We start from the raw sequence: 27,389 nt of genomic DNA, 5'->3' as shown, positions 1-27,389 counted from the left end.
CCAGGGTGGGCTGGGGGCACGGACCAGGCGGGACGGGAGCTCAGTCCCAGTCCCTGTCCCAGTTCCAGGCTCGGCTCCGGCCCAGGCCGAGGCCCCTCCGACGGCAGGGCCGCGCCCCGGGGCGGCGCTGGCGCGGCGCGAGCCCAATGGCGGCCGGCAGCGCTGCTGGCGGGGCGGGGTGGGCCGGAGTGGGCCGGGGCGGCGGCGCTGCCCGTGGCCAGCCTGTCGCGGCACGGCCGCGCCAGGGGCACCTATTAAACGCTGCTGGGGCAGTGAGTGCGGCGGACGGTGGCGATGGCGCTGACGGCGGGGAGGCAGCGGCGGGACCTGAACAATGTGAGCGCGGCGGGCGGGAGCGGGGCCGCGGCTGCGGGAACCCCGCCCGGGTGAGCGGCCGGGCTGCCGCTGAGGGCGGGCGCCGCCGGGCGACCGCCTTGTGTTTCGCTCCGTCTCTTCCTTCCGCCTCTTCCCGGCTGTTTTCTGTCCCGGGCGCTCGAGGCTTTACCTGCTTCTTCCGGGGGGACCCGCCGGCCCCAGCGCCTCCCCAATGGCCCTCTCCGGGTGAGGAGGCCGCCGCGGCCCCTCGCTCCCCGCGCTGCCCTTTCCCAGCCGGGCTTGAAATATCCCCGAGGCATTTGGGCCTGGGCTTGTTTTTAATCGATATTATTAGCCTCTAATCGAGGCTGCTCGTGCGGCTCCTTCAGGTTTTTTTGATTATTTTTCCACAGGCAGGTCTTGTCTGTGCCTCTCTGGATTATGTGCTGTTCGCTGGCATGACTACGGCGTTTTTGTGTTTGTTTGAATGTTTTTTCCCCGCCCCAGCTGGAAGCCTGCGTGGGCGAGGCTTGCTGGCTATGGCTTGTCGTGCTTGCGTTCCTTCTCCTGGTGCTGGGCTGCTGTAGAAGTGGTCACATGCTGGAAGTGGATCAGGGAGCCAAGACGCTAAAGCTTTAACCTGTGCTGAGCAGCAGTGCCCAAACAAGTCTGGATTTAAGGCTTTTTTGGCTTTTGACAGCTGTAGTTATGGCTCATCTCTGTGAAATTAAACCAGTGTTTGCTCCAGTTAGTACACTTACTGGATTTTCCTTGTGTCAGATTGACTGCATGGGATCACTATATCCCCATGCTTTAGTCTCCGTCTTCTCCATGTTGTCTGTAATAAAATCTATCTGAAGAGATGATGTACTCTAGCGCTTCCTAATACTAGCTGTATTTTAGGATGCAAAGACCGACTGTAGCCAGTCTTGTGAGAAAGTAACATGGTCAAAAGCTCTGTTAAAGCTTTGTCTGCGAAGGAGTGCCCTGATCTCTCATGGTCTTGCAGAAATGATGTATCATTTGTTCCCATGAGACAAAGGATATTTTCCTAAGGAGAATTGCTGTGTTTGTGGGAGGTGTGAGCTGTTAACCTGTTATTGATTCTGTGATCATGTAGTGGTTTGGGTTGAAAGTTTTTTAAAGATCTGTCTCAAACCCCCTCCTGCCATGGGCTGGAACATTTTTCACTGGACTAACTTGCTCAAAACTGCAGCCAACCTGGCCTTGAGCACTTCCAGGAGTAGGGCATCTGTAGTTTCACTGGGCAACCTGTTCCTGTGTCTCTTCACCCTCATAGTAACGAATTTTTTACTGATGTGTAATCTAAAGAGTAAGGTGAGATGCCTTGGCTGCTGGAGTGTTGGTCTTTGCTTTCAGAGCTTAAAATTACACCTGCCCCTTGAAAATGGGCAATCAAGCGAGAGAGGGCATCTTTACTCTCAAGGTTCTGAGTTTTGTATCAGTGACATAGTAGGAGTGTCATTTGTAAACATTTAGGTGTGCAGTAAAAGGTAATCTTACCAGGCATGTATTTCAGTAAGGGTTATTTACAGTCAAAGACTGGGCTGTGGTGAGCTAGAAAGTTCGTTCAGAAGACATCGTTATGCACGAGGAGTTAGGCCCCGCCCTCTCCATGGCGTTAGCCAATCACAGCTGTATCGAAGTTACTTAAGCCCGTGTTTGCCGAGCAATAAATGCATTTCACCGTCGACTGCATCAGTGTAGGGAGTGATTTGTCCGGCGACTGGGATTATAAAAGTGTATGTGTGTGTGTTCGCCGTGGCCCGCTCTAACCAGGTCGCCACTTGCCTTCGTTTCCCCCCAACGAAGGCAACATAGTGGTGCCGAAACCCGGGATCGCCCCCAGGTGTTCAGGTGAGGGAATAGCCCCCGATACACGCGGCTGAGGGCGGTCCGGGTGACGGGACTCGCGCTGGAAGAGGTGGGCGGTCGAGGCAGCTGGATTTGACCCCGACGGTGAGGACGCTCACGTACCGCCAAGAAATGGATGCGCTTGGCAAGGTAGTTCCCCAATTGCATAGGCAATGTGGCATCCAATGCAAATTAAGGGATTTTGATTACGTAATCATGCAGTTGTTAAAATTGAGGGCGATAGACCGTACCACAGACACTCTGCATTCAGGGTGCTGGAGGGAGTGTACTAACGCCTGCGCTAACAACGTGATTGTCTCCAGCTCTGGTAAACGTTTGGAGAGCTGGGGAGGAGTTGTGAGGACTCTGGAGGGAGCATTGTTGAAACGGGAAACTTGGAGAGTGGCCCGAGACTGTTTAAAAATCACACCGAAAGTGGAGGTGGCCGCCACTCAGTCTGCATCTGGTGATCGTGCGGGGTCGAAAACTGACAACCGCTCGCGGCCCCAGTCCCTTATCTCAACCCCCAATCCAGCTACTAATCGGTCGCCAGACTGCAAGAAAATATGTGAGCCTCAGGGCATCTTTAAAAACCACTGCTCTACGCGTCACAAGATGGCGCCGAGCCTGAGGGCGAGGGGCGGGGCCAAGAGCTTTCTCGCACCTCACACACGGGCAGTGACGAACATGAGGGGCCATGGTGGGGCCGCGGGTGGAGGCTGTGGAAGCGCTGCTGCGGGAGCTGCTGAGGGAAGAGGCGCCGTCCCGCATTGCCGCCCTCGCCGAGGAGCTGTTCCAGGCGGCGGAGGGCATCTCTGAAGAGGATGGGAAGGTGGCGGAGGGAGAGCCCCCCGCTCCCAGCCCGTCGGGAGGAACGGGGGGTGCCTCACACCCCACAGCCCTGGCCCAGGTTGGTGCCGCAGCTCCGTAAACACGAGCTGCTGCTGCTTCCCACCCTTTGCGGTGAAGCCAAACCTGTAGCACTACTGAAACGTAAAGAAAAGAATTAATTTCTTCATCATTCGCCCCAATAGCGTGGAAGTTCAAAATAAAGTGGGCAATGTTATTTTTAAAAGTCAAAAAAAAAAAAAAAAAAAAAAAACCAAAAAACACAGGGAAAAGAAGCAGGGAGACAGACAGGAGATTTGCCCCAAGGCATCTGGGCATCGAACCAGCCAGTCACAGAAGAAGAACATCTAGCTCCCATCCACGCACCAGTCCCTCCATCAGCTTCTTCTTGTGCCAGGACTGCGGGCGCTCCTCCTGGAGGGGCACCGGGTCCCCATCCAGCAGTCCAGGCAGGAGCGTGCCCACACATGCGAGAATTCCTCTGCCAGTGCCCTGGTGCGTGGGCTCAGCTGCAGGTAACAAGCAAGAGAAGACATGGCAGAAACAGCTGAAGAACATTCTGATATTCCAGCTGTTGTTCCTTTATCGGAGTATGAAGCAGCAGAACAGGAAAAGATGGAAGCCCAACGAGTGAAAGATGCTGAAGCAATGAGAGAACAAACCTCAGAGGAAGAGAGAGCGGAAAAGTTAGAGGAGACCCTGAGGATGGAGTAAGGATCTGAAGGGCTGGTACATGCAGTTGCTGTTACCATTGTGGAAGAAGAAAGGGTGGTGAGCAGCATTGAGGAGAGATCACCATCATGGATATCTGCTGCTTGACAGAGTGCATTGAGCAGGCAAGAGAAGAGGAAGAGAAAGAAATTCAGAAAGCAGCTGAACTGAGTGTTACTGTGGAGGATGCACTGCTAAGACAGTGCCAGAGACTAGAAAGAATGTGAGTGATGACACCACAGCAAGTGAACTGGAGCTAACCTCTGAAGCAGTGACTGCTCTGGAGACAGCAGAAGCTTCCTGCGCTAAAGAGACGATGGAAGCTAGTTGTAACGGGCAGAGAGTACGCGGCAGTTAAAAAATGATGATGTCATCAAGTGGTGCCCATTAAAACCCATAAAGCCCGTGCTGTCTAACAAAACCAATGAAACTAACGAAATCTCTTGAGTTTCTTCTGACAGCTTCGCTGCCGTGATCCATCTCATCAGCCTCGTGTTCCATCTTCGTGCTTCGGTGTTCTGTCGTTGCCAAACCCGCTTCATCGGCGAAGCAAAGAACTCGAAGACAAGTTCCAGCGTCACAGCCAAACGCTCCGGCAACGAAATCAGTTCAATTTCCCTGTTTACCCAACAGCCCTGTTTACCACCCATGTGTTCACCCTAGTGGGACTAGTTGCAGTTGTTGTACCCGTGTTAATGTTCGGTTCCCTTTTCATTGTTAGCCTGGATAAGTTATAACCAAGTTGCGATTGCATTTAGACGTTTAAAATAGTTCGCGTGTTGTTACTAATATGTTTCACGAGTTGTTACTAACATCAGTTTAGCACAGCTGCGAAGGCTTAATCGGTCATGGAGAGGGGGGAAATGTGGTGAGCTAGAAAGTTCGTTCAGAAGACATCGTTATGCACGAGGAGTTAGGCCCCGCCCTCTCCATGGCGTTAGCCAATCACAGCTGTATTGAAGTTACAGTAATTTCACGAATACAAGCCGCACCAATTTGACTAAGATTTTGCTCCTAAACCGGAAATGCGGCTAATAATCAGGAGCGGCTAATACAACCTCAGAAGTGCCAGCCAGAGTGCTGAGCCGAGCAGCTGCAAAGTCGGCATTTTGCGATTGTTACAAATCGCTACTCTGTTGCACTGCGGGTGGAGCCTGGCTCCCTGCAGGCAGCACGGGGGGCGGGGAGAGAGGCGGGAGAGCTCTCTTTCCTCCTCTGCCACAGCCCAGGGGAGAGACGGGGGGGGCCCGGCGCCGCCATTGCCGCAGCCCGGGGAGGAGAGGGGGGACCCGGGCTGCCCCTACCACGGCCCGGGGAGGTGGGGGGAAGCCCGCGCCGCCATTGCCGCGGCCCGGGGAGGGAGGGGGAAGCCCGCGCCGCCATTGCCGTGGCCCGGGGAGGGGGGGGAAGCGCGCGCCGTCATTGCCGCGGCTCGGGGAGCCGACGGGGTGCTTTGTCCCCGCCCGCCACCGCCGCGGCAGGAGCGGGGAAACTCCGTCCCTGCCCGCCACCGGCGCCACGGGCGCGGGAAAGCTCCGTCCCCGCCCGCCGCCGCTGCCGTAGGAGCGGGGGAAGCTCCGTCCCTGCCTGCCACCACGGGGCAGCGCCGACCCGGGGTGACCGAGCCCAGGGGCAGCGGCGGCCGGCCCCGAGCGGCAGCACCGGGCTGGCCCACCTGGCCCCGTCAGCAGCCCCTAGTGGGCCGAGCCTGCACAGCCTTAGCTCAGCCAGTAAACCCCGCCCTGCCGTGGCTCTGTTACTAATTGCACGCAGGTCCTCGCTGCGAACGACAAAGCGGCTTATATTCGTGTGCGGCTTATCTATGGACAAAAACCGAAATGTTTGCCAACACCCAGAGATGCGGCTTATAATCAGTGCGGCTTGTATTCGTGAATTTACTGTACTTAAGCCCGTGTTTGCCGAGCAATAAATGCATTTCACCGTCGACTGCATCAGTGTAGCGAGTGATTTGTCTGGCGACTGGGACTGTAAAAGTGTATGTGTGTGTGTTCGCCGTGGCCCGCTCTAACCAGGTCGCCACTTGCCTTCATTTCCCCCCAGCGAAGGCAACACTGGGCTAATTAAAAAATACCAAATAGCTGAGGTGGTCTCTTCACAGACCTTCTGTGATAGGGCAAGTGTAGTGTGCACGGTTCTAAAATAAAACTGGTCATTGACTGAAATAACCCTTGATGGCTGCTTCCTTCACTGTGGACAGTTATCTGCAGGTGAAATAACACTGGGGAGACAATCTACATTGTTCTCATTGGCGTGAAGTATAAACCTAGGTCTGATCCCTCTCTTTCCGTGCTAGTGTCTAGAATGGTGTGCCTCATTTGTCTTGGGTCTTATGCTGACTTCTCTCATGGCAAAGAGAAGTCCTCATTTTATAAAACAGTAAATAGCCTGGTGAACCATGGCACATCTAAATAGTCAGAAGTCTGGAGTGGGATGGGGTCTACCCTTGTCTTCTTGTTCTGGGCTGTGATTGGTATCATGAAGGAGAAGAGCAGTCAAAACTTGAGGGGAAATCTTGAGTTGCTTTATCTTCTGAGGCAAAGGGCATAACAGGATGCTAAAAGAGAAAACTTAGAGTTTTGGCCATCACAGTGCCTGTGTATGTTCCACCTATGTATTGAATAACCTAGTCCTGGCCTGAAAGGAGCAGGGATGCATAGCTGTGGGGCAAGTTCTTTGTCCAAGGCTTTTCCCTCCATCTTCAGGAGTTTTACCTCCTGCTTAGTAAAAGACACTACATTTGAGCTGAATGTGAAGTCAAAGACCTAATTCTTGGCTCCAGCATAAGGGCAGGCTGCTTTCTCCTAGTGTAGGCAGAGAATGTCTTGCTCAGCACTTGGTAGCATCTTCTTCTCTCTGTGAACTGCTGCTTCTTTCCTGCCTGAGTTCAGCTCTAGTTACTGCTGCAGCTGTTTTGACATGTCAGTAGTATCAGAGGCTGAATACTCAGAACTGTTACTGTTATATTGCATCTTTGTTGTTGGCTCCAACGGTAGTTGGACAAAAGTAAGAACAACAAAGAGTTTTGCAGTGCCTGTATAAAGCATATGAGAGAGACTTTGTCACTTTTCCCTGTAAATACGCAGATGCTTCTGACATCTCTCAGGGTTGAAGCTCAGGTACTTGTAATACATTGCAAAGACTGAAGTTCCTGAAGGCTCAGTGTGATACTAGGAAGTAGAGGAGTGTTGGATTCCTCAGGGGCTGAGTTCTGACATAAAGATGTGATGAGAGTTTACCTAAGTTTAAGAGCTTTCTCAAGATATTAACCTAGTGGGGTTTTTCCTGTCCTAGTTTAGGGCAAATTTGGGAGGAAGCTTCTGAATGGGGTCCCTTTAGGAAACAGATTCAAGCAGTCCCTCCCTCAACTGGTTTGGGAAAATATTTCTTCAGAGAGAAGTGGAAAAGCACTGTTTATTTAACAGGCAAAGCACTACCCAGCACAAAAATGAACAATACTAAACAACAAATTCTTGCCCTTCTGAAGAGATGACAAATTCAGAAGAGTCCCTTCTGTAGGTTGCAGCTTGGCTCACTCAGTCTGTTCTCAGTCCCCCTGGTGCTGGGAAATGCTGCGACCCAGGCCAGGCCTGGTGTGCCACAGGTGTGAGCTCTGGTGCTCTTCTGGGTTTTCAGTCCAGAGCAGGTTTAAACAATTCCAAGAAAAAGGAAACAAAACACAGTCCAGGGAGCTTCTTTGCCTCAGCTAGCCAGAAACTAACCAAGAACAAAGGAGAGCTCTCTTCTGTTGTCCACTGAAGACAGCACAGTGTCTTTTCTGTGTGAAAGATGCGGGGGAGCAAGTGCAGTCTCTGATAACACACTGCACCTCTTCTCTCCCCCTTCACTCCTGGAACCAGTCTTAAAGCTGCAGAACTCAATATCCAACACAAACAGAACAGATGGCTGGGGATACGAGTATCATAAAATCACTCCAGGACATCCCCCATCGAAACTTGATTTGCTAACAGAAAATTCCTAAACCTTTGTACTTTACTTTAAGAGCTTACCTGCTGCTATTGTTTGCCTTTTCCTTCTGTTCCAGGGTTCCTTGGAAATAACACAGAGTTTGGAAGATGATCCCCTACTGGATGCACCACTCATTTCTTCTCATACATTGCATTCCCAGCTGAGGCCAAGATTTCATGCTATCCCAGCAGTTCTCCTTGCCAATTTCCTGTTGCTAATACATGTAAGTTTCAGAAGCATGATTTCCCTAAGAAAACTTGTTATCTCTCTTCTGAATCCTTCAGAATCCACTGTTCATGTGACAGAATTTTGATGATCCGACAGTGAATTGCATACACTGGCTACTCTTCCAAACCGGTGAGGTCCCCTTTGCCAATAAATTTTGATAGTGTATATGCTATCAGGTAATTGCTGCCTTCTCATTCTAGTTGTTGGCGTTGTAACGTATCTCGTTAGGAGGAAGAGCTTTTTAAATAGTAGCTCTTCTATGCTGTTGGATATGTACCTTAAAAATATTATTGCCATAGAAGTGCTGTACTAGTTATAGAGGGCTGAGATAATTTTGATGCCGTGTTTGCTGATTTCAGAGAGAGAAAGTAACTAAACTAGTAAAGCTGGATGTGCTATGGGGCTGTTGCATGGTAGTGGATAGAGAGAGAAATTACAGTAATTTCACGATTATAAGCTGCACCATTTTGACTAAAGTTTTGGTCTGAACCCGAAGTGTGGCTTGTAATCCGGAGCGGCTAATATGTGATAAAAAATTCTGAAATTTGCCAACCGGAAATGTGAGCCGGCAGTAGCCCCAAGCCGAGCCCACCTGGCCCTGGTGGGGCAGCGCTGGGCCGGGGGGAGCGAACACGGCGGGGGCCAGGCAGGCAGTGCCGGCCCAGGTGGAGCGAATGCAGTGGTGGCGGGACCAGTAGTGCCGGGCCAGGGCCAGCCCGCCCAGCGGGGGCGGGGCTGGCAGCACCAGGCCCCGGGCCGGGGGAAGTGAACACAGAGCAGCAGCGAGACCAGCAGTGCCGGGCCAGGGCCAGCCCGCCTGATGCCAGCAGTGCAGGCAGGGGTGAGTGAGCCTGGCAGCAGCGGCCGGCCCCACTGAGCGCAGTGCCAAGCTGGCTCACTCGGCCCAGTCGGCAGCCCCAAGCGGGCAGAGCCCGCGTGGCCCCAAGCCAAGACAGTAAGCCCCGCGATCCTGCAATTCTGTTACTACTTGGCAACTTCATGAAAGTTGCACACGGGTCCTCGCTGTGAATGAAAGTGCGGCTAATAATCCGGTGCTGCTTGTTTATGGACAAAAAACGAAATGTTGCGGACACCCAGACATGCGGCTTATAATCGTGAAATTACTGTAATCCAAATGTTACTTCCTACTCACTTCTGGAGGTTAAGAGCAAAAAACACAAATACTGAACAGTATCTAGGCATTTATGTGGGCTGGTAGACAGAAGCAGAGAGAGTCCTGCCTAGTAATGAGTTTTTCCTTGATAAGCTGAGTAGGCTTGTTGTTGCTTGTGAGTATGTGGCAACCAGATATGAAGAAGGAAGGCTGAAGTGCTCCAAGCCTCAGATGTGTCTGAAATGGCACTTTCATGTCTTTTAGAGACATGGGTTAGTGGTGGGCATGGTAGTGTTAAGTAAAGGGTAGACTTGGTCATCTTAAGGGTCTTTTCCAACCTAGATTCTATGATTCTATAGTACCAGTGACAAGAGCTATTTTACAGCTTCATTTGATCTCAAACAAAAAATATGGTGGCCAGTGCTCTTGAAAACATGCCCTCTGCCAGGACTTTAAAAGCACATACCAGCCTCTAAGGTCTCTCTTTGGGCAGCTGCATAAAGTTGTTCAATGTGCTTTAGCCATCTAGTTTTAGGAGTGGGTGGGCCTCGTAGTACTATCAAGAAATGCTCCTCTGGCTGTCAAGGAGACTTAAGAAAGACCTCTGCTGTTCTGCTGAGCAGACTACCAAAATTCCCAGTGGAAACCATGTATCCAGCCTTATTCTCTTCCCCTAACAGAAGAACTATGTCATTCCCTTATGGAAGGCACTTGAAGTCTGCTACTGGTAATAGAGCAGTGAGTATTTTTCTGCTAAGCCTTGGGGCTTTGCTGTCTACTGCCATAACTGATGCAGCCAAATGGCAGTCACCCAGTGTTGTAACCCAATACCCTACTGTTTTGGGGATGGTATGTCCCTTTAGCCCTGTGACCCCTGCAGGACCGGTGGACTGGCCCTTGCGGTGGGATTGGCCAGAGGCCAAGGCTGACTTCTTTCCTTTCCTGGTTTCTTAATTACAAATACTGGGGAATTCCAAGGACTTGTAGTTTCTTCTATGTGTCCTTTTGCTAATTGTTCTGCTACAAGCTCCTCCAGCGCCTTAAGTTTTTCTTTACTCATCGACCACTGAGCTGTCCAGATTGGAGAATCATTTAACTATATCAATTTGTGGGCAGGGCGCTCCTCAGTGGCCGCCTTTAAAAATCTTGAGGACTTTTGGGAATTACCATTTTCATTCTCCACTGAGACATGGTATCTCTTCCCCACAGGGGGCACTTATAGTCTGTAACAAACGGACGGACACTAGCTATTTTTCTATCCGGCCCCTCAATTTGCACGATGCTTTTTGATATTTTTGCCAATTTGATTCTCCCTATACCTTGGATTTTGCCTGCCACGGGTTGCAATTCCCATTGTGACGGCCACATCTTTTCGGGTATGATCGTCACATCTGCCCCTGTGTCCAGTACCCCCTCCACATGGAGATGGTCTGAACCATGGGTCAGATTGCATGCCACAGAGGGTTTTTCCTCACCCACCACCTCTGCCCAATAGACTTCAGGTGATTTTCCTTCTGCTGTGATTTCCTTTGGAACAGGGATGGCTTGGGCGAGGATTTGCTCCTCATTCAGGTAATAAGGTGGTTGTGAGCAGCGTGCTAAGAGAACGAAACCTGAGACATTTTCCTTCTTGGATAATGGAAGTAATTCCATCTCCAAGGGTGTGTGTGCTGTGTCCCCCATAACTAAATACTCACAGCGCAGTTCCAAATGCAACAGCGTCAGGTCCAGTGAAGTGCTAGACAGATCCACTGTAATTGCTGTCCACTCTGTTGACATAAAACAAACACCTTTAGTGGTCTTAAGATTGAGACGACCAAAAGGCATCCAACCCTTGCCAATTGAATATTTAACATTAATGCTATCATTAATCTCCACACCATTTGTCCCGTCCTCCTCCTTAGTTTTAAAGAGAGAGGTTTTTTCCCGTGTGGAACCCGCAGTATTTATATCTTTGCGCGTTATGGTATTTATGGCGGGCACGCGCTGTACACCTAGTTTTTTTGTTTGTTGGTTTTCTTCTGTTTCTGGCTGTGTGGGCAATCCCTTGCATAGTGTCCAGTTTTCTTGCACTGGAAGCAGGTGATGTGCTGCAGCTGCTGTGGTGGTACCGGTTGCTTCCTTGGTCCTGGTGTCATCGCTGCTGCAGATCGTGAGTGTTCTGGTCCTGGATTCCTCTCTGGTGCACTGAACAGTTCTGCTTTTCTGGTGCAGGCTTCTATCATCTGTGCTAAGCTAGGTGGTGGGTCGAGGGGAAGACTAAGTATGACCCTGCGACATGATTCATTAGCGTTTTTCTGAGCCATCTCCTTTAGTAGCTCTGCCTGCACCTTTGGGTCCGAGACTTGTCTCTCCACCTGTGCACGGAGGCGATCCAGAAACTGCAAGAAACTTTCTGAAGGAAACTGTTTAATATTAACATAACTACCTGTAACATCAACAGTAGGTAATTGATGGAAAGCTTTTTCTGCTGCTAGAGAGATCTTATCCAAAACAAATTTAGTTAATAAACGTGCTTGTTTATCAGGGTTTTCAAATTGTCCCTCTCCTGTTAGGTGTTCCTGTGTAATATCATTATCATCCTCATCTTTTGCACTTTCTGGGCTTTGTTGTAGTTCTTGCAAAAGCACTCTTAAAGATCTTTTCCAAATACTTTCTCATAAATCAAATTCAGAAGCTGAAAGTAAACATCTGAATAAATCCTTAATATCATTAGGTACCATCTCATGAGAACTAAATGTTGCTCTTAAAAATCCTTTAAACATTTCACTGTGTCTGCCAAATTCTCTTTGAATCTTACAAATTTTCTTTTTATCTTGGTATGGTAGTGGCTGATATGTTCTCCTGCCATTTCTCTTACCCATATAAATGACAGGAGCCACAGACGGTATCTGAGTTTCTAGATCGAGGGTTTTAGGGATGGGCTGTATTCCTCCCTCTGCTCTGGGCTGTGTTATCTGTTGATAATGTGCCTCCACCGGGACAGTGTCCTGAGCGATGGGCGGTGCCGAGGGTCTTATCTCAGAAGGAGGTTGTGTAAAACCTGTAGAACCAGTTTTTCCACACCCACCCCCACCCCCCTCTGTGCTAGCCTGATAGCTTGGGGGAGGGGATGGCAAAACCTGAATAGAGTGAGAATTGCCCTGAATACTCAGGGGCCAGGATGAGTTTGGAGAGAGGTCTGAGGGTGTTATCAAGGGAGAAGGAGTATTATGGGAAGAAGAGTTTAATGCCATGTGGCTGGAGCCATTTTGGTGTCTGCTTTCAGCCTCAGTAGTAAAAGACACGTGGCTGTCAGCATGAGTTAGAGAGACAGAGGAGTCAGATTTCTTAGGTGAAGAGGGAACAACACACGTAGAGGGACAGATACAAGAACTGGTTGACTCTGAAGCAGTTTGCTGTGGCTGCCTGTTATTTCCTGTTTGAAGTAACAGTTTTCTAATTTGCAAAAATATTGGGATGAACATTAAGGCTTTTTTATCTCCATGTTCGACTTTTAAAGTTAATAAATCTCCAATTTCATTCCAAAAGAAAACCGAATTCATATCTGCCAAATTAAGATCAGATCTCTTTACAGACAGCCACTTAGCAAAGCGTTCTAGTTTTCTGTTAGTAATATTCATATTTGCAATCTTTAAAAGTTCTCTAATTTGTGAAGCCACGCTCTGTTGCAAAGTAGATTGCTGTGTACCCATATTTTTCACAGCAATTTACTCTAATATCTCACTACAAAGCACAGTTAAAACACAGTAAGAGAAGGCTGCTAGTTGCCGGCTAACTGGCACCTCCCCCACAGAGAATCACTGGCTGCAGCAAAAACGGCGCCTCTCTTTGAAATCAGCTGTCTGGCGTGATACTGTACACACGGCAGAAACTGTTTCAAGGCGGCCTTGCTACCCCCACCAGTGTCTCCGGCTGCATACAGCTCCAAACCCCCAGGGAGGACACTGTGCAGCCCAGCCCCGGCACCTCGATTTTACAGAGAAAGCACCTCAAAATCCCCCTCCCTACGGAGGAAAATTTATACTTACCAATCTCTGCGAAGTACCGAGGAGCTGAAGAACTGTACTTTGTAACTGTTCCTGAAACCGACCACCCAATTACTGGATAGTTTACCGGTTTCGTCCCCTTAAGCTAGACCTGCTAGAAAGCAAGTTTCGCCCACAGGGTAGTTGGCTTCCCGTCGGCTTTCTAACCCTTCTAAGGGTCACAGCCTCTCACGTGGGTTTTAATTTAAAAAGCACCACGTTCGGGGCGCCAACTGAAACTGCACCCTAGGGCCTGCCCCCCAAATACCTTGCAGAGCTGGCCGTGGATGCTGTTTCATGTAGAACAGTAAGACATTAGAGGCTCTTTCTCCCAGGGTTGGTATTCTGCTTTATTCTTAGGCTTCCATGTGGTCAGAGCGAGAGATGGGGATAAAAAGAGAGAGCCCACACGTGGGCTCAGGGTTTTTCTCTGGGTCAGGAAAGGGGAGGGGTCAGCCTTGGCCTCTGGCCAATCCCACCGCAGGGGCCAGTCCACCGGTCCTGCAGGGGTCACAAAGCTAAAGGGACATACCATCCCCAAAACAGTAGGGTATTGGGTTACAACAACCCAGATCCTAGGAAACTGCTGCCTATTCTCCTCCCACCTTTTCCTGTCTCCTGCAAATGGACAAAAGTGTAGGTAGGTGAAATGGGAAAACTTCTGTGGCATCTGTGAACACAACGTTTTCACAGGTTAAGTCTCATTGCTATTGCTGAACCTGCTTCAGTGACCAGTTAGTTGGTCCTTAGAGCAAAATGGAGAAGTATCCTTTTCATTGGCAAAACAGCATCATAATTGCTACCTTGAGTGGCACTGTCTGGCACTGTCTCTCATCGAGAAGATGGATGGGGAAAACAAGCTTATTGGATTACCTTCCCCTGTGCTTCTGCAAATGTGCATTAATCTTGTGGAATGTGGAGAGAGGCCAGGTTAGCTTCTGATGCACAGCCTGCCAAAGGGGTAAATGTCCTGGAGAAGTTAAGCCATCATAGTATTATTCAGTAAAGTTGCATCTCTAAAGCAATTTGTATGTAACTTGGAGTATTTCTTCTCCACCTTCCTGTGCCAAGAAATTAAGTTAGGTAGCAAAATAGCTGCTGTGGTGCAGCTGTCTAGTTACTTACAGTTCTGGAAACTGGGTAGGATATGCTGAACTGTGATGGGACTGGGACTGAGTTTTTGAGTGCCTTTTCTTTTGCCAAGCCTTGCTTTTCTGAAGGTTTCCCATCAGGAGACTGGAGAGCAATGTGAAGAGTACAGGCTAGAAATAATTTCTTAATATTAATCCTGTCTTTCCTTTATTCAGTCTGTGTGTGTACATACACAAAATTGAACTTAATTACTACTCTTTATAAGAATAACTTTTTGCATGTAAAAATATGGGGGGGGTGAAACGCCTATTACTGAACTACACAACAATGCAAGCAAAACATATTTAATAAATACCACTCTAAATGCCAGCTTCCTTTTTCCTCTTGTGTACACTGCTGTAGTAGTTTAATAGAGATGCAATGCTAGGTCATTTCTTCTTGCATCAGTTTAATATGGCCTTTTTCTGCATTGCTAACACCTGGAAGGAGTAGAACTAGTTGTATCACTATTGTAAAATGGCAAACTAAGCAGTAAACAGATGAATAAAATACCTGAAGTATTCTTAGCTTTGTAAGAAAATGAGGTGGTAAAATAAAAGATTAAAAAAATTATAAACCTTCCTCTTATTTAACTACTTAATCTAGCAACTTAATCTATCTCAAAATAATATGGTATCTAATTTGTATTTGAAGTAATGGTTTTATGGATAATGTGGGGTACACTCCTATTTTAGTTTGGGTTTCTTTCCTTCAACCTTCTAGCCTATCTGTCATCTGTAATATCTTTTTTAGGTATTGAGCAATTGTGTGAAAATTATTCCCCTTTCTTGCTCCCACCCCAGTTACCTAACTCTGGTCACAATCAGAGCAAGCTAAGAGCAATTTGCCTCAAAAATAATTAAGTGGTTCTGAAGTTAATTTCTCTGAAGAGTGTTGCCTGAGAAAGTACAAGAATAGGAAATACAAGTTCAAGAGGATGGAAAGGGGGTGGTGGGATCTTAAATACTCATAGAACTAAGTATGGAAACAAAGGCAGCAAGTGAAAATTGGATACTTTCCCCTATTTTCAGTTCTGATGTACTGTTTCTGTCAGTCATGACATGCAGAACATCTGACACCTTTTTTAAGCTAAGTGTATTAGAAGTCATTTGTAGACTTAAGGCAAATTGATTTTTTTTTTTAATGTTTTGTCTATTAATAGCTCTCCATTTATTTCTGTATTGGTGGGAGTTGCTTTTCTATACAGTTCTGTTTTAAAAATATTCCTGTTCTATAGAATGAACCAGGAGGAACAAGTATAATATTGTTCTTGTTCACTGAATGAACACAGTAGAGAAAATATTTTCTGTGACAAAACCCTATAAATATTGAAAACCCTGTGTGTATATATATACTACAGATAATATGCATCCACAGCTTTGCTTTCTAGTTGGAAAAGATTGCTGATGGTCACTGCTGATGCTGAAAATTTGGAGAGGAGTCTACGAGTAGGCAGTAGTCTGAAAGGATAAGTATATGTACAATCTGACTATATATGCAATCTGACTGACAATCTGTCTGGTTTTTCTGACATAGGTAGAAAGGTAAATTGGAAAAATTTTGTGGTAAATATAGTAAAGAATGATTGCTAATTGGCAAAGATGCCTACCCAGTGTTAATAATTCACTTTCAGTTACTATGATGATTCACTTTTTTTAATGTCAGCCTGGAAATGATCTTCAGTGGCTGTAGGAAAGTGCTGATTTTCACTTAGGAAATGTCAATTTAAGGAAACACAGACTGTACCAATAAGATAAGAGCCTATCCCACAGAGCAGCATTTAAGTGGAATTAAATGAGTCTAAATGATGTGATTTCTTTTATAGGAGCATAAATCAAGTTCTCCTTAAAGTAAAAGGGCATAGTGAGGAGAGTTCAGAAATGAAATAAATTCACTATGAAGACTTGAGGAACAGGGAAATTGATTTAGTATAAATTCTGGGAAGGGTGACAATTATTAGCTCTGTTCTGCTGGAGACTGGTTGCCCTCCTGGAAGTCCATCTTACTACTAAGCAATTTCAGTCATGTCTATGTTCCTAGAGTGGCGTGTAGTGGTTGGAGCAAGTTTCTAATTTTTATATGTTACCTCAGCTCTAATAAAATCAGGTCAGAAAGTAATGCATAATGAATTAACTACATAATCCTGGTTTTGTGTTTCAAAGTTTTTTTCATATGTATAGTTAAATGTTGACTTTAAAGATTTTTCTCTCTTCCTTTTTCTTCCAGGTTGCTTTTGTTGTTCTAGCATTTTTAGCAGCTATGTTTTGTTCTTACCCCAATCCAAATCAAGATAAGTGCCCTGGAAACTACACTCACCCACTTAAAGTGCAGACTGTCATAATAATTGCAAAAGTAGTTCTGTGGGTTCTGCATGTCTTTTTTGAACGACATGTCCACCACCACCACAGCAGAGTCAGAAGAGGAGGTTACTTCTCCATATACCGATCAACAAGGCATTTGAAAAGGCTTCCACTGCTGATACATGCCACAGGTGAACTTGGGGTTTTTTTTCCATCTAAAGCTTTAAGCTGTGACACGATAAAAGACTGAACAGTTCATATATAATTGTGTATTATAAGTTATGAACTTTTACAAACCTGCTTCTGAGTGCTTACAAATTATACTTTAGTCAGATGAACCTCTGTACTGTTCTTTCTGGTCTGCCAGATGCTGGTTGTAAGGAGCTGTTTGTAGTGCAAAAATGCTTACGACTCTGAGGTTGAGTAAAATATTTAGTCTTCAGCTATAAAGTATTCAGTCAGCAACGTCTATGACTGCTAGTGATCTTGATTTGCATATTCATTTGTCTGGTTGGCTGTATGGTAAGATTGCTAGTCCTTCCAGGAAGTGTGCTGCTCTTCTCTTTTCAAGCTCAGCAATCCACATAGGAGCAGATTAATTGTTGCTCAACAGCTGTCTGAATTCAGTGAAAAAACCAGTTTTCTGATCTCACTGAGGATCTGTAACATTCAGCTCTATATCTGGCTGCCTTTTTCTACTTTCTGTGGACAAAAGGTGGTGTATAGGAGTGATTTCACTATATTTTTAAGTTGCATCTCTGGCAAGTTTAGCTGTAAAGTGTTGGTGCAATTAACTGGCGCAGCTTTCCTACAAATCGCTTTCAAATCTGAAATCCATCTAATTTAAGGGGATTTTTTGCACAAATAGCAGTGGAACAGGGCAGACTAATGGCTTTTACAGTATTTTTGCCTCTTACCTACTCCAGGAGGGAGGCAGGATTATCTTTTTTTTCACCAGAATTAATAAGTGAAATGGTCCTGTTATATAAAAACCTAACTTTCCTTCCACTCAGTCCCTAAAAGAGCTAGTCAGCTTGATAAATGCGCAACACTTCAAGCTCTTGCCACTAGATAGAGCTCTGAAGATGTAGAAGTGTTTGGAGTGCAGTGACAAAAGCAGGCTACAGGAGGCTTAATGATGTTAAAGGATTATTTCTGCCTGTCGCAGTGTAATTGGCAATACTTTGCCCTGCTTTTAGTCTTGGATGGAGCCCACTTCTACCCTACTGGACAAACTCTAGGCATTTGTGAATGTTCAGATGCAATCAGCTGTGTGCTGTAGAATTTTGATCACCTGTTGTTCAGAAGGTAGTTTTTCCATTACTGCAAGCTTCCTGCCATGGTAACGACTGCTGATGCCACTTCCTTCACTTGACTGACACAGTAGGGAAGAGAACTGCACAGTTCCCTCGCTGTGTTAATGTTCTTTACAAATTTAGTTCTTTATCCAGACACTGGTTATAACATTTTTACAGGAAGGAGGAGAACACTTCACACCTTGTCAGAAAAGGTTTTTAGGCCTGTAACTCAGTATTTTTTCTCCTTGACTAATTGTACTCATTTCAATTAAACTTTCAGTAATGTTCAAGTATTAAGATAATAGCTGGATAAGTGGAAACCTATGCAAGTAGACTTCGAAAGGAAGGCGTTTAGGTTTTTTTTGCTCTGTTAGCCTCATTTAAATATTCACAACCGTAAGGCGCACCGGAGTAAAAGGCACACCTCCAGGAGTTGGCAAATCTCTCAACTTTGTACATGATATAAGGCGCACCAGACTATAAGGCGCACTTTTTTTTTTTTTTAAGCAAAGATCCGTGCCGCATGCAACAAAGTAACGAATTAGTAACGGAATCCCCTGATCGTGGCTCGGCTCATGGCTCGCACTTCTGGGTTGGCAAATTTCGCAGCTTTGTACATTATATAAGGCTCACCGGACTACAAGGCGCACTTCTGGGTTTGGACCAAAATTATAGTCAAAAGGCTGCGCCTTATAGTCGTGAAATTGCTGTATTTAAAATTCACTGCCTGAAGGAAAATTCTCATTTTCAGCTGACTTATATGATCTCTTAGGAATTGAAAGAATGACTTAGATGGATAGCATCAACAAAGCCAGAAACTGTTTAAGCATATGTACCTAATTTAGGTATTTCTAGTGTGTTTCTTCCACTCTTGTTTTTTGAGTCTGAAAACTCTGTAAGAAAACTCATAATTGTCTACCATTACAGGCATATGCTGAAATGAGAAATTAAGGAATTTAAGGAAATTAGCTGTAGTGGCAATTATGATATGAAGTGGAAAAGCATTACTGAAGTGCTGCAGCCTAATGCAGATACTGGGGATGAGAAAGTATTAATTTCTTTTCAGCAGCTAACAAAATTAGTAATCTCTGAAATATAACATTTATTTTCTAGGTAACACAGCCCTGCTCTTGATTCTGTCAGTGCAGCATTCCTTTCCTGATCACAGCAAAGTGTACCTGTATCTTATTCTGGGAGTCCTGAGCCTGGAAATGATTAGTTCCCTGACATGCTTAGTGATTTACACAGGTGAGAGAGGGAAGCTTTGCCTTCTTGTGTGACATTCATTATAGCTGTTACTCAACTGTTTTGTTTGTCCTCACAGTAGTTCACTCAGGGTACCCCAAGGCATTTAACTACCATTATAAATACAAAACAATTCTGTGCTTGTACAAGGAGAACTAAGGCAAATCCAAAACAAACTGGGAAGGTTGTCATGCTTGATTTGGTTCCAAGGGCTGCTAAATGAAAGCTCCATGTTATCTCAAAGCTGTTAATCCAGTGAAGTGGCAATAAATGCTTAATTGTTTCAAAAGTGTTGTGAACAGGTTAGTCTGTTTATCAGTGTTTCTCAAATGCATGCACCACAAGCTGTGAAGCAGTAAGAGCTGGCTGGCTTAGTCAGAACTGCCTCTGGATTTACATGTGGGGTTTGCATACCTAATCCAGCCTCTTCCTCTTTTCCTGGTCCCACCCCAAAGTCTTCAGTTTCTCTTTGACACTAAAATGGGAGATTCCTTCTAATGAATATTTAAAAGATGCATGAATTTTGGAAGCTGTGATCATATCAAAACACAATAGTGCTTTATAAAACTTTGAGGCTTTGCTTTGTGCTATCACTATTGGTTTGTCGGGTTGTCTGCTTTAGGTTTGGTGTAACTTTGCAAAACTGTCTAAAATGTTGATAAACAAATGCTTAAAAGAAAACTTTGGTGTGGTCATAGTAATGCAATGGCACACTGAGAAATACTGCCAAGTAGCTTGTTCATCTAGGAAATAAAACCTATTCTTGACTCTCCTGCAACAGCATCAAAATGCACCAAGAAATAAGGTCCAAGCCCTAAACTGTGTCTTTGTCTTACAAGTGTGCAGAAGCCTGAATGCTGTAGGTTTGTCAGGCTTTCCCCTCAAAGGCCCAGCATGGCTCAAGTAGATTGACTGTCCTCTGGAAGAAAAAAGGCAGTGATGAGGGAATGCAATCATGGCTGTCCTAGAAAACTATTCCAGGAATGTTGGAGATCATCCCTTCTTTGCATACGCATAGTTACTTTCCTGGGAAACTCGGGGAAATAAGAGATAAATTGTAAAACTTTAATAGAATGTCAGGAATTCCAGAGAAACAAATGCTATTTCTGGCCCTGAGGCCTGCTGGAGCTCAGAGAGCTACATTGTGCGACACTTACCTTAACCAAAAAGGATAAGTGCAAGAAAGATGACCTGCATAGCAGTAAGGTCTGAGCCTGTATTTCTGTAAGAATTCTCAAACTATTTTTCTGCTTATTTGTCACCAAAATGGCATTGTTTCCTGACTTGTAATATGCCGGTTCCTGTAATCTTCAAATTCATTAACCAATGTATACAAGTTGTGGGTTGCAGTGTTCTGCTTTCCAGCTCAAAGAGGCTTGAAGGGCCCAGTGAATCCTGGAACAAAGGGCGGGAGTTGCATTGCTAGGAAGGAGTAAGGCAAGGCGTTCTACCAACAGCTACCTTATCTCCTGAGCAGCCCCAATTAAACATAAAGTTCATTCTCTAAAGCTTGGTGTGCAAAACTAGGGTTTAATTTTTATGTGACTTTACACCTGCTACAAGATGAGGAAGACTTCCAGTCACCCTAGGTTGCTTTTTCCAGTGAGTAGTGTAATCTGGTTTTTTGTTTTTCATCCCAATGCTTGTTGTGGTAAACTGAAAGACTGCTTGCATGTCTGACTTACCTGTAGTGGTGGGTTTTAAGGTTTTTCAACATTTTAATATCAAATTAAGGCTGTACTGGCGCAAAACAAATGTATTTGGCCAATTTTGGAAATACCCTGAGAATCTGTAGTAATAATGGCATTCAGATGGGTTTTTTCTCTCACATGGAGCAGAGTATGTGACTGGGTGGAAGCATGAAACTTCTTTAATGGGATAGTTTTAAGGGCAGCCCTCTGCTGAGACTTAGAATGCCCCTCTTCAAGGCAAACACTTAGCAGGTACTGCTAAGATAGTATCATCTGAGCAACAATGGGGAGATAAAGGTAAATTTACACTAAAAACTACTGGCCCACCCTTTTTTGTATCAGCATGTTATTCCTAATTTTGGAGAGAATGCCACACCAATTCAAGTATTGTTTCTTCACAGTGAAATAATCATTTAACTATTAGAATGAGACATAAATGCTTATCTGTAGAAGGTTTATACACCTGACTTATTTTTTGTAAAATAATTCTTTCTCACAAATCAGAATACCTGATTGTAATTCTAGATACTTCCTCTGCTTGTTAGAGCCATTTATTAATTGTATGATAGACAATGTGAAGGACTACTGCCTTCCTTAAAATTATCTCCATGTAGCAGTGTGTGTATATAGCTGTAGGATGCAGAGGCAGATATTCAGAAATCTGCAAGGAATTGCTGTGATTGACCTATAATAGACTTGACATATGTAAATCAAGTGAGGTAAAAGTGCATGGAATGAAGTATGATACAGACAGTTCTAAATGTCAGCTTACTATTCTAAGTTTTTTACTGCTAGAATTGGGAGTAAAGCTTTAAAAGACTTACTAAATATATGTATTTAATTACTTTCTCACATACTTCTAATATCACTCGAATAAAAGACCTACATTCCCACAAACAGCATATGTTGAGAATTCCACATCCATTCCTTTGTGGTTTTATTTGTAGAGAAATGCCATCATAGAAATAACTAACCTTTGAGCCTTACTCTTCTTAACTTCTGGAGGGTCATGGCATTGTTTTAGCAGGGTGGCCTGTAATAAACCCCATCATAGCACTGACGTGTAAGGACACTCCTTCTCTGTTGCAGTAGTGTGGATTTCTCACTGTAATTTTTCTCACAGAAGTGCACTGTAATGTTTTTTGTGGCATTTAGATGTATTGTTTCACAAGGAGCTCTAACTGCAGAGTCCTGAATGCATAGTCTGGATATTTTGATATTTTCTCTGAATCAGGATCTGACATTGAATGGCTTTAAATATTTTCAGCTTCCTTTTTGATGTAATGCAGAGGGTGCCTACAACTTTTCCCACCCATCCCTGTTCTGTTAATTTTAGCCTTAAACTTTATTCACAGGTGCCCAGGAGTGACTTCTGGGTTTAATAGCCAAGACTGCTTGGTTCACAATGGCTTTCTGTAACAAGCCTGCCCTAGTCTGAGCAGGCAAACAAGCTGCTGCTTCACTGCAACTAGTCTAGCTAAACTAGTATTTATTGAAGAGCTTAAGCTAGAAGATCTGAACCAGCTACCAGAACAAAACTTCTTACAATTTTTTTTATGTCACATTGCTTAGTTTTGCCTAAACTTGCAGACTGAATCTTAGTACTCTGTAAAAGGCAACTAAGGTTTCACCCTCTCTTGGGCAGCAGATTAAACTTTGCAGATGTTAAGCAATATGTTCAAGCTTTCCCATTCAGGTCTTTTAAACAGCAGGACTGAGGGGAATAGAAGTGAACCAGCGAATAAATCAACTTGCTAAATAATCACTGACTTATAATCAAAGCAGTTACAGGAATGCGTAGAAATAGATTCTTTTGCTTTCCCATTTTTCAGATTCCTTTATTGTCTTTCCATCTCCCATCCTAAGAAAATCTTAGGATCATCTGTTACAGATTTTTATAACTTGGACTCTGGTGTTTAAGCTTTTTTTTCTTTTCCACTTTCCAATTAATTTATAAAGCTTTCTTGCAGTGAAAATAAGCAACTTCAATCGTGCCAAGCCAAGACCTGATATAATTGAAGAAGAAAAGATGTATGCCTACCCTACTCACATTACCTCAGAAGTTGGATTCAGGTAAGAATTCTGTATTTATTTTTGGCCATGTTCAGCCGTGGTATATAGGTAATATGAATGGAATTGCACTGTTTCCTGTAGACTTCCATGCTATCTCAAACCTGTCAGCTAAACCAAAGGTGGGAATAACAGCTCTGAAGGAACTATGCATAAGCCTCCCATTTTAGATGCACGGATGAGATGCAGCAGTCTGGTAGTTTCTCCATAGTAAATGACAATTTACTATTATACAGAAATCCTCAAACATAAGGACAGAGATTATTTGACCATTTATGGCTGGTTACATGAGTCTTTAATAAAAATAACTGTGCTTAATCTGGTTTAGTTAATTTTATATGGGGTTTGAGGAAAACTGTAGTCTTACACTGTTACTTAAAGTAGGCCTACAGAAGCCTAGTTGCTTCAGACACTTTTTTCAGGGAAGAGACTACATTGTGGGCAGTTGATGGACAAAGAAAATTTAGTAGCTCTGTTCTGTGCCAGCAGTTAGACATGAGATTTGTGCAATGGATTTGGAATGTGTTTTGAGATTGGGAAGGAACTTCTAAGGTGTGTAAGGCACTTGAAGAGTAAGGAAGGTTTCAGTGAGAGTAGCAACAGTCCAACAGTAACTGAAACTGTCCCAGGCACTGAGACTTATTTTTGAAATTTGTTTTTTGTGTACCTGCCAACTTCTCAAACATTTTCCAATTGCTGAAATCGGTCTGGTATGACTTAATAAAAACTAGTAATTGAAAGTAACATGGATTTCTTTATAAGAATTGAATTAAAGATTTTCTAATATACTGTGACTTGCTTCTATATGTGCTGCTTTCATGAAAGCTTGACTAATGAGACATGACTAATACTTTGGGACTTCCCCTGGTATCATAAATGCAGCATACACATGCTTTTATGGAACTTGGAAGTAGATGTCCAGGATACAGGAAGGATTTAGAGTGGTCTTGAATTTTGATACCATGTCTGACCTCCATTTTGATATAAAAACCATGGTGATTGCATGGTGGACCTAATTTTTTTCTCATTCATTTTCTCCCCTGAGAATTTCTCAAATGCCCAGGGAATGTGTCTGCAACAATGACCAGCTGAGGAAAAGATTGTGCTTATTTTTTATTAAAGAGTGCAAACTTCCTGTGAGAACTGATTGCAAAACCGTTATTTTAATTTAGCTCTATACAACTCTGACTCTCTTTCTCTTGGGAGTTAACATCTATTGAAAAGTGAATCCTGTCAGCCCTTCAGTTGACCTTGCTATAAGAATGTTTTTTGAATATCATAACCTCTGCAACCTAAGCTACTGATCAGGAGCCTTAAGTTGGTAGTACACGTTGCTGGTTAAGGTTGCAAATTTTCTGTTTACAAAACTTGTGTTCTTTACTTTTCCCAGTTTAGCTACACTAGGTTTTTAATTGGAGCTAAGCTTTTTTCCACTCAATATCCTTCTCATCACTTACTAAGAACTATGAAATGGGAAGTGTTCCTCTACAAAATGCTGTAAGACTGAGGAACAACTTTCTCAGCACTAAGATGCTCACACGTATATTAAGAGGGGAGATTCCCAAGTCAGCTGAAAAGAAATACTATGTAAGGAAAGGTTTACATATAAGAAATAAAATGTAAGTAGACTACACTCAGGCATTGGTGCTTCATCTTGCTGTGCCTTAAAAATTCCTAATTAGATTTGACAAAATTCTGTACTTTTTTCCCCTCAATTAAGTGAGCTTTATTTAAATGTTGCAGTGTTACTATTGGAGTTAAAATGAGATGTTGAAAGCTGGATATATTTTAAGGGGGGAGGGAAGTTTTAGATGAGGTTGTAGATCTGAAATAGTGCAACTTTTTGGTACTGATGCTCTCATGGTGTGTGACAGATATCGCTGTACATAGTAGCACATAATGAATGCTACTGCAGGTTAATCAAGAGATTTCTGTCTTAAACAGCTTATCTCCCACAGCTGAACAACAATATTATGCCTGCTCAAAACAAGCTTCCTAATGTGTGTGGGAAAGGTTCCATGGGTTCTTACTACAATTCTAGCATATTGTCTGTCTTGGTTTCTTAAACAGTAAGATCCTCACTTTGTAGCTGTCTAGTAGGAAATATGTAACTCAATTGTGTATACATGGCATGAAGTTCAGCCAAATTTTCTCTTCCTACCTTCTCATGCAAAATAGAGTTAGACATATAAGTGTTGTAGATTGCCTCTTCCCTCAAAAATTAGTTGATCCCAGCAAAAGTGAAACTAAAGGAAACAACTGTTTAAGTATGTGTTGATTAGCTCTGACATTTCACATATTAGAAGGCTGCTGTCATTTACTGAAACCCATATTTACTTTTTTTATTTCAAGGGAAAATTCCAGTTTAGAAGAGATAGTTGAGAAGCAAGGAGATGTAATAGAGTATCTTCAGCGACACAATGCACTGCTCAGCAAGAGACTGTTGGCATTAACATCTCAGCAAATCAAAACTTAACAGCATTTGGAAAAGGCTGCTGCTGGAGCTCTGGAGGGGAATGTGAAGTGATGTAATATCCAGACTGATTTGTACAGATGTGACTCTTCAATCATCTTTCACGTTTTGAAATAGAAGATAAGCTGGAAGGATAAGTTCTGCATACACATAAATCTATTACAACTGGACACTCTGGCTCTCTTCAAATCATCAGTTCGGGGAAAATAGTTCTGCAGCTTCAAGGATTTTTAATTCCCCATAAGTTAAAGTTGGACCTGAGTTAATGGTTTAACTTTGCCCAGTTGTTACTATTATTTTGTACTGCTGTATAACCTTTAAGTTTCAGGCTACCAAAGTATTTTATATTTCTGGAATACAAATTTGTTCTCTAGCAAAATCTGACTTTCCAAGGGGTGTATATGCAGTTCCTATTACTGAAACTGAGACTAGATGTGTTCTGTCACTGATTCCCTTTATTTCCATGTATAGAGATGGTGTACTTCAGTAATCCAATACAGATACTTGTTTTCTAGATGCTTCCTTTTCTCCTTTGTCAGGTAAGTGGAGAAATTTGGCATCTAATTTAGGATTACAGAAAAGTGGTGGGTGCCCTAAAACTGTAAATTTCACATACAAGTTTGTGGTACAAAAACCATGCCATGATAAGCAATTGTTCAGAATTCTGGCTTTAAAACTCTTAAGAGGGATCCTCAGGGCTGATGACTACCCCATTACTAGGAGTTTGTGTTAGTAACAAGACTCCTACTCTGCCAGCTGAACTAACAAAGCAAAAATACTCGAGCATAAGCTTTTCCATTGATCTGGTAACTAACTTCTGTTGAATGCTTTTAAAGCTGCTGACAAAAATGCCTATTTTGTACTTGCTCTTCACTTTGGCCCTTCAAAAAAGTCAGCATCTTGATTCAAAAGCTGAGATGGTGTATCTGGAGAAGTGGAAAACAGCAGAAGACAGAAAGGTCTTTTAGAAGTTGAAAAAATAAGAATTCTTGGTTTTAATTTATGGTGAATTAAGGCTGGTGAAAGAAACATTTTTTTCTGGGTACTATTTTGTCTACCACTGTAGACAGAGAATTATTTTAGAAGCCAATACCTCAATGGGAATAGGGTAATCACTAATCAAAATTGGGAAGAGACTTTCAAGAGGCGTGGTCTTGTAGTTGAATATAAGAAAGGAAAATTAATTCATCCTATGTTGGTGTTAGGGCACAACTTTAGAAGTACCTAGACAGTTTAGTGTGCAACAAATGTGGGGGTTGTCTCATTCCAAGGAAAGCAATAAATATTGGAGGTTTTGCTGCTATCCAACACTAGACTTCTCCTTAACTCTTATTTCTTGAAAATGCAGTCAGAATTTTATAGTAGACATGTAAGGAATAAAGTTATTTGTTTTTAGAACTCAGGTTTTGATGTGATTGTGTATGTCAATTTATATCATTTCTATGAAAAGTGGTAAAATGTGACTGTGAAGTTCATGCACAATAAATGCAACCAAGGAAGAGTGTGAATTCAGTTATTTCCAAGCTAATCTAGTTCCAACAGGCAATCTGTGCAGATTTTTCTGTTATGCTTCAGTTCTCACAGAAGTGTTGGCATTTAAAATTAGCCAAAACCAGCCAAACAAGGATAGCTGTGCTGTTGTTTTGAAGCTTTAAGTTTAGTTTTATTCCCATTTCTGAGTAATGTTTTTTTCCATCGTGCTTCAAACTTCCCCTGCCACTTGTGTTTCTTTCCAAAATTGAGAAGGAAGCTGCATAGTGTAGCAGAACAGCTTTCCTTTGTTTTGAGGTCATTACTCAAACCTTTCTCTTCTCTCTGACTCCTCAAGGTAAACCTTGGATTAACCAGTAGTGTTGCTTTCTGTGGAACATGGTGTCTGGAAAGAAAAGCAAGTATGGCTTGCTCTGTGCAGAAATGTGCATATTTTTGCCCTTTAAATGTTACCTTTCCTAAGTACACCAGTGATAACAAATGATAATTTAACAACCACCCCTTGCCCCAGTTTTGTGTCTTTATTATATCCCAACTCTGTTTTCTTAGTATCTTTAATCTTTTTCTTTGGGCAGGGTGGAGG

At 44.0% G+C, this 27,389-nt stretch overlaps 1 protein-coding gene across 1 annotated transcript; it reads left to right on the top strand.

Annotated features, from left to right (window-relative positions):
• The first annotated feature begins 189 nt into the window (after window positions 1-189).
• TMEM192 (transmembrane protein 192) lies at window positions 190-26,814 on the top strand. The gene is made up of 6 exons (XM_033060206.1): window positions 190-336; window positions 7,814-7,960; window positions 16,465-16,729; window positions 18,950-19,084; window positions 22,743-22,845; window positions 25,195-26,814. The coding sequence occupies exons 1-6, from the start codon at window positions 295-297 to the stop codon at window positions 25,316-25,318; spliced, it is 816 nt and encodes a 271-aa protein (XP_032916097.1). The 5' UTR covers window positions 190-294; the 3' UTR covers window positions 25,319-26,814.
• Window positions 26,815-27,389: the final 575 nt, after the last annotated feature.

This window comes from Catharus ustulatus, chromosome 5, assembly GCF_009819885.2.
Source record: "Catharus ustulatus isolate bCatUst1 chromosome 5, bCatUst1.pri.v2, whole genome shotgun sequence".
NCBI classification, from domain to species: domain Eukaryota; kingdom Metazoa; phylum Chordata; class Aves; order Passeriformes; family Turdidae; genus Catharus; species Catharus ustulatus.
This window is presented reverse-complemented; position numbering and strand designations above follow the sequence as displayed.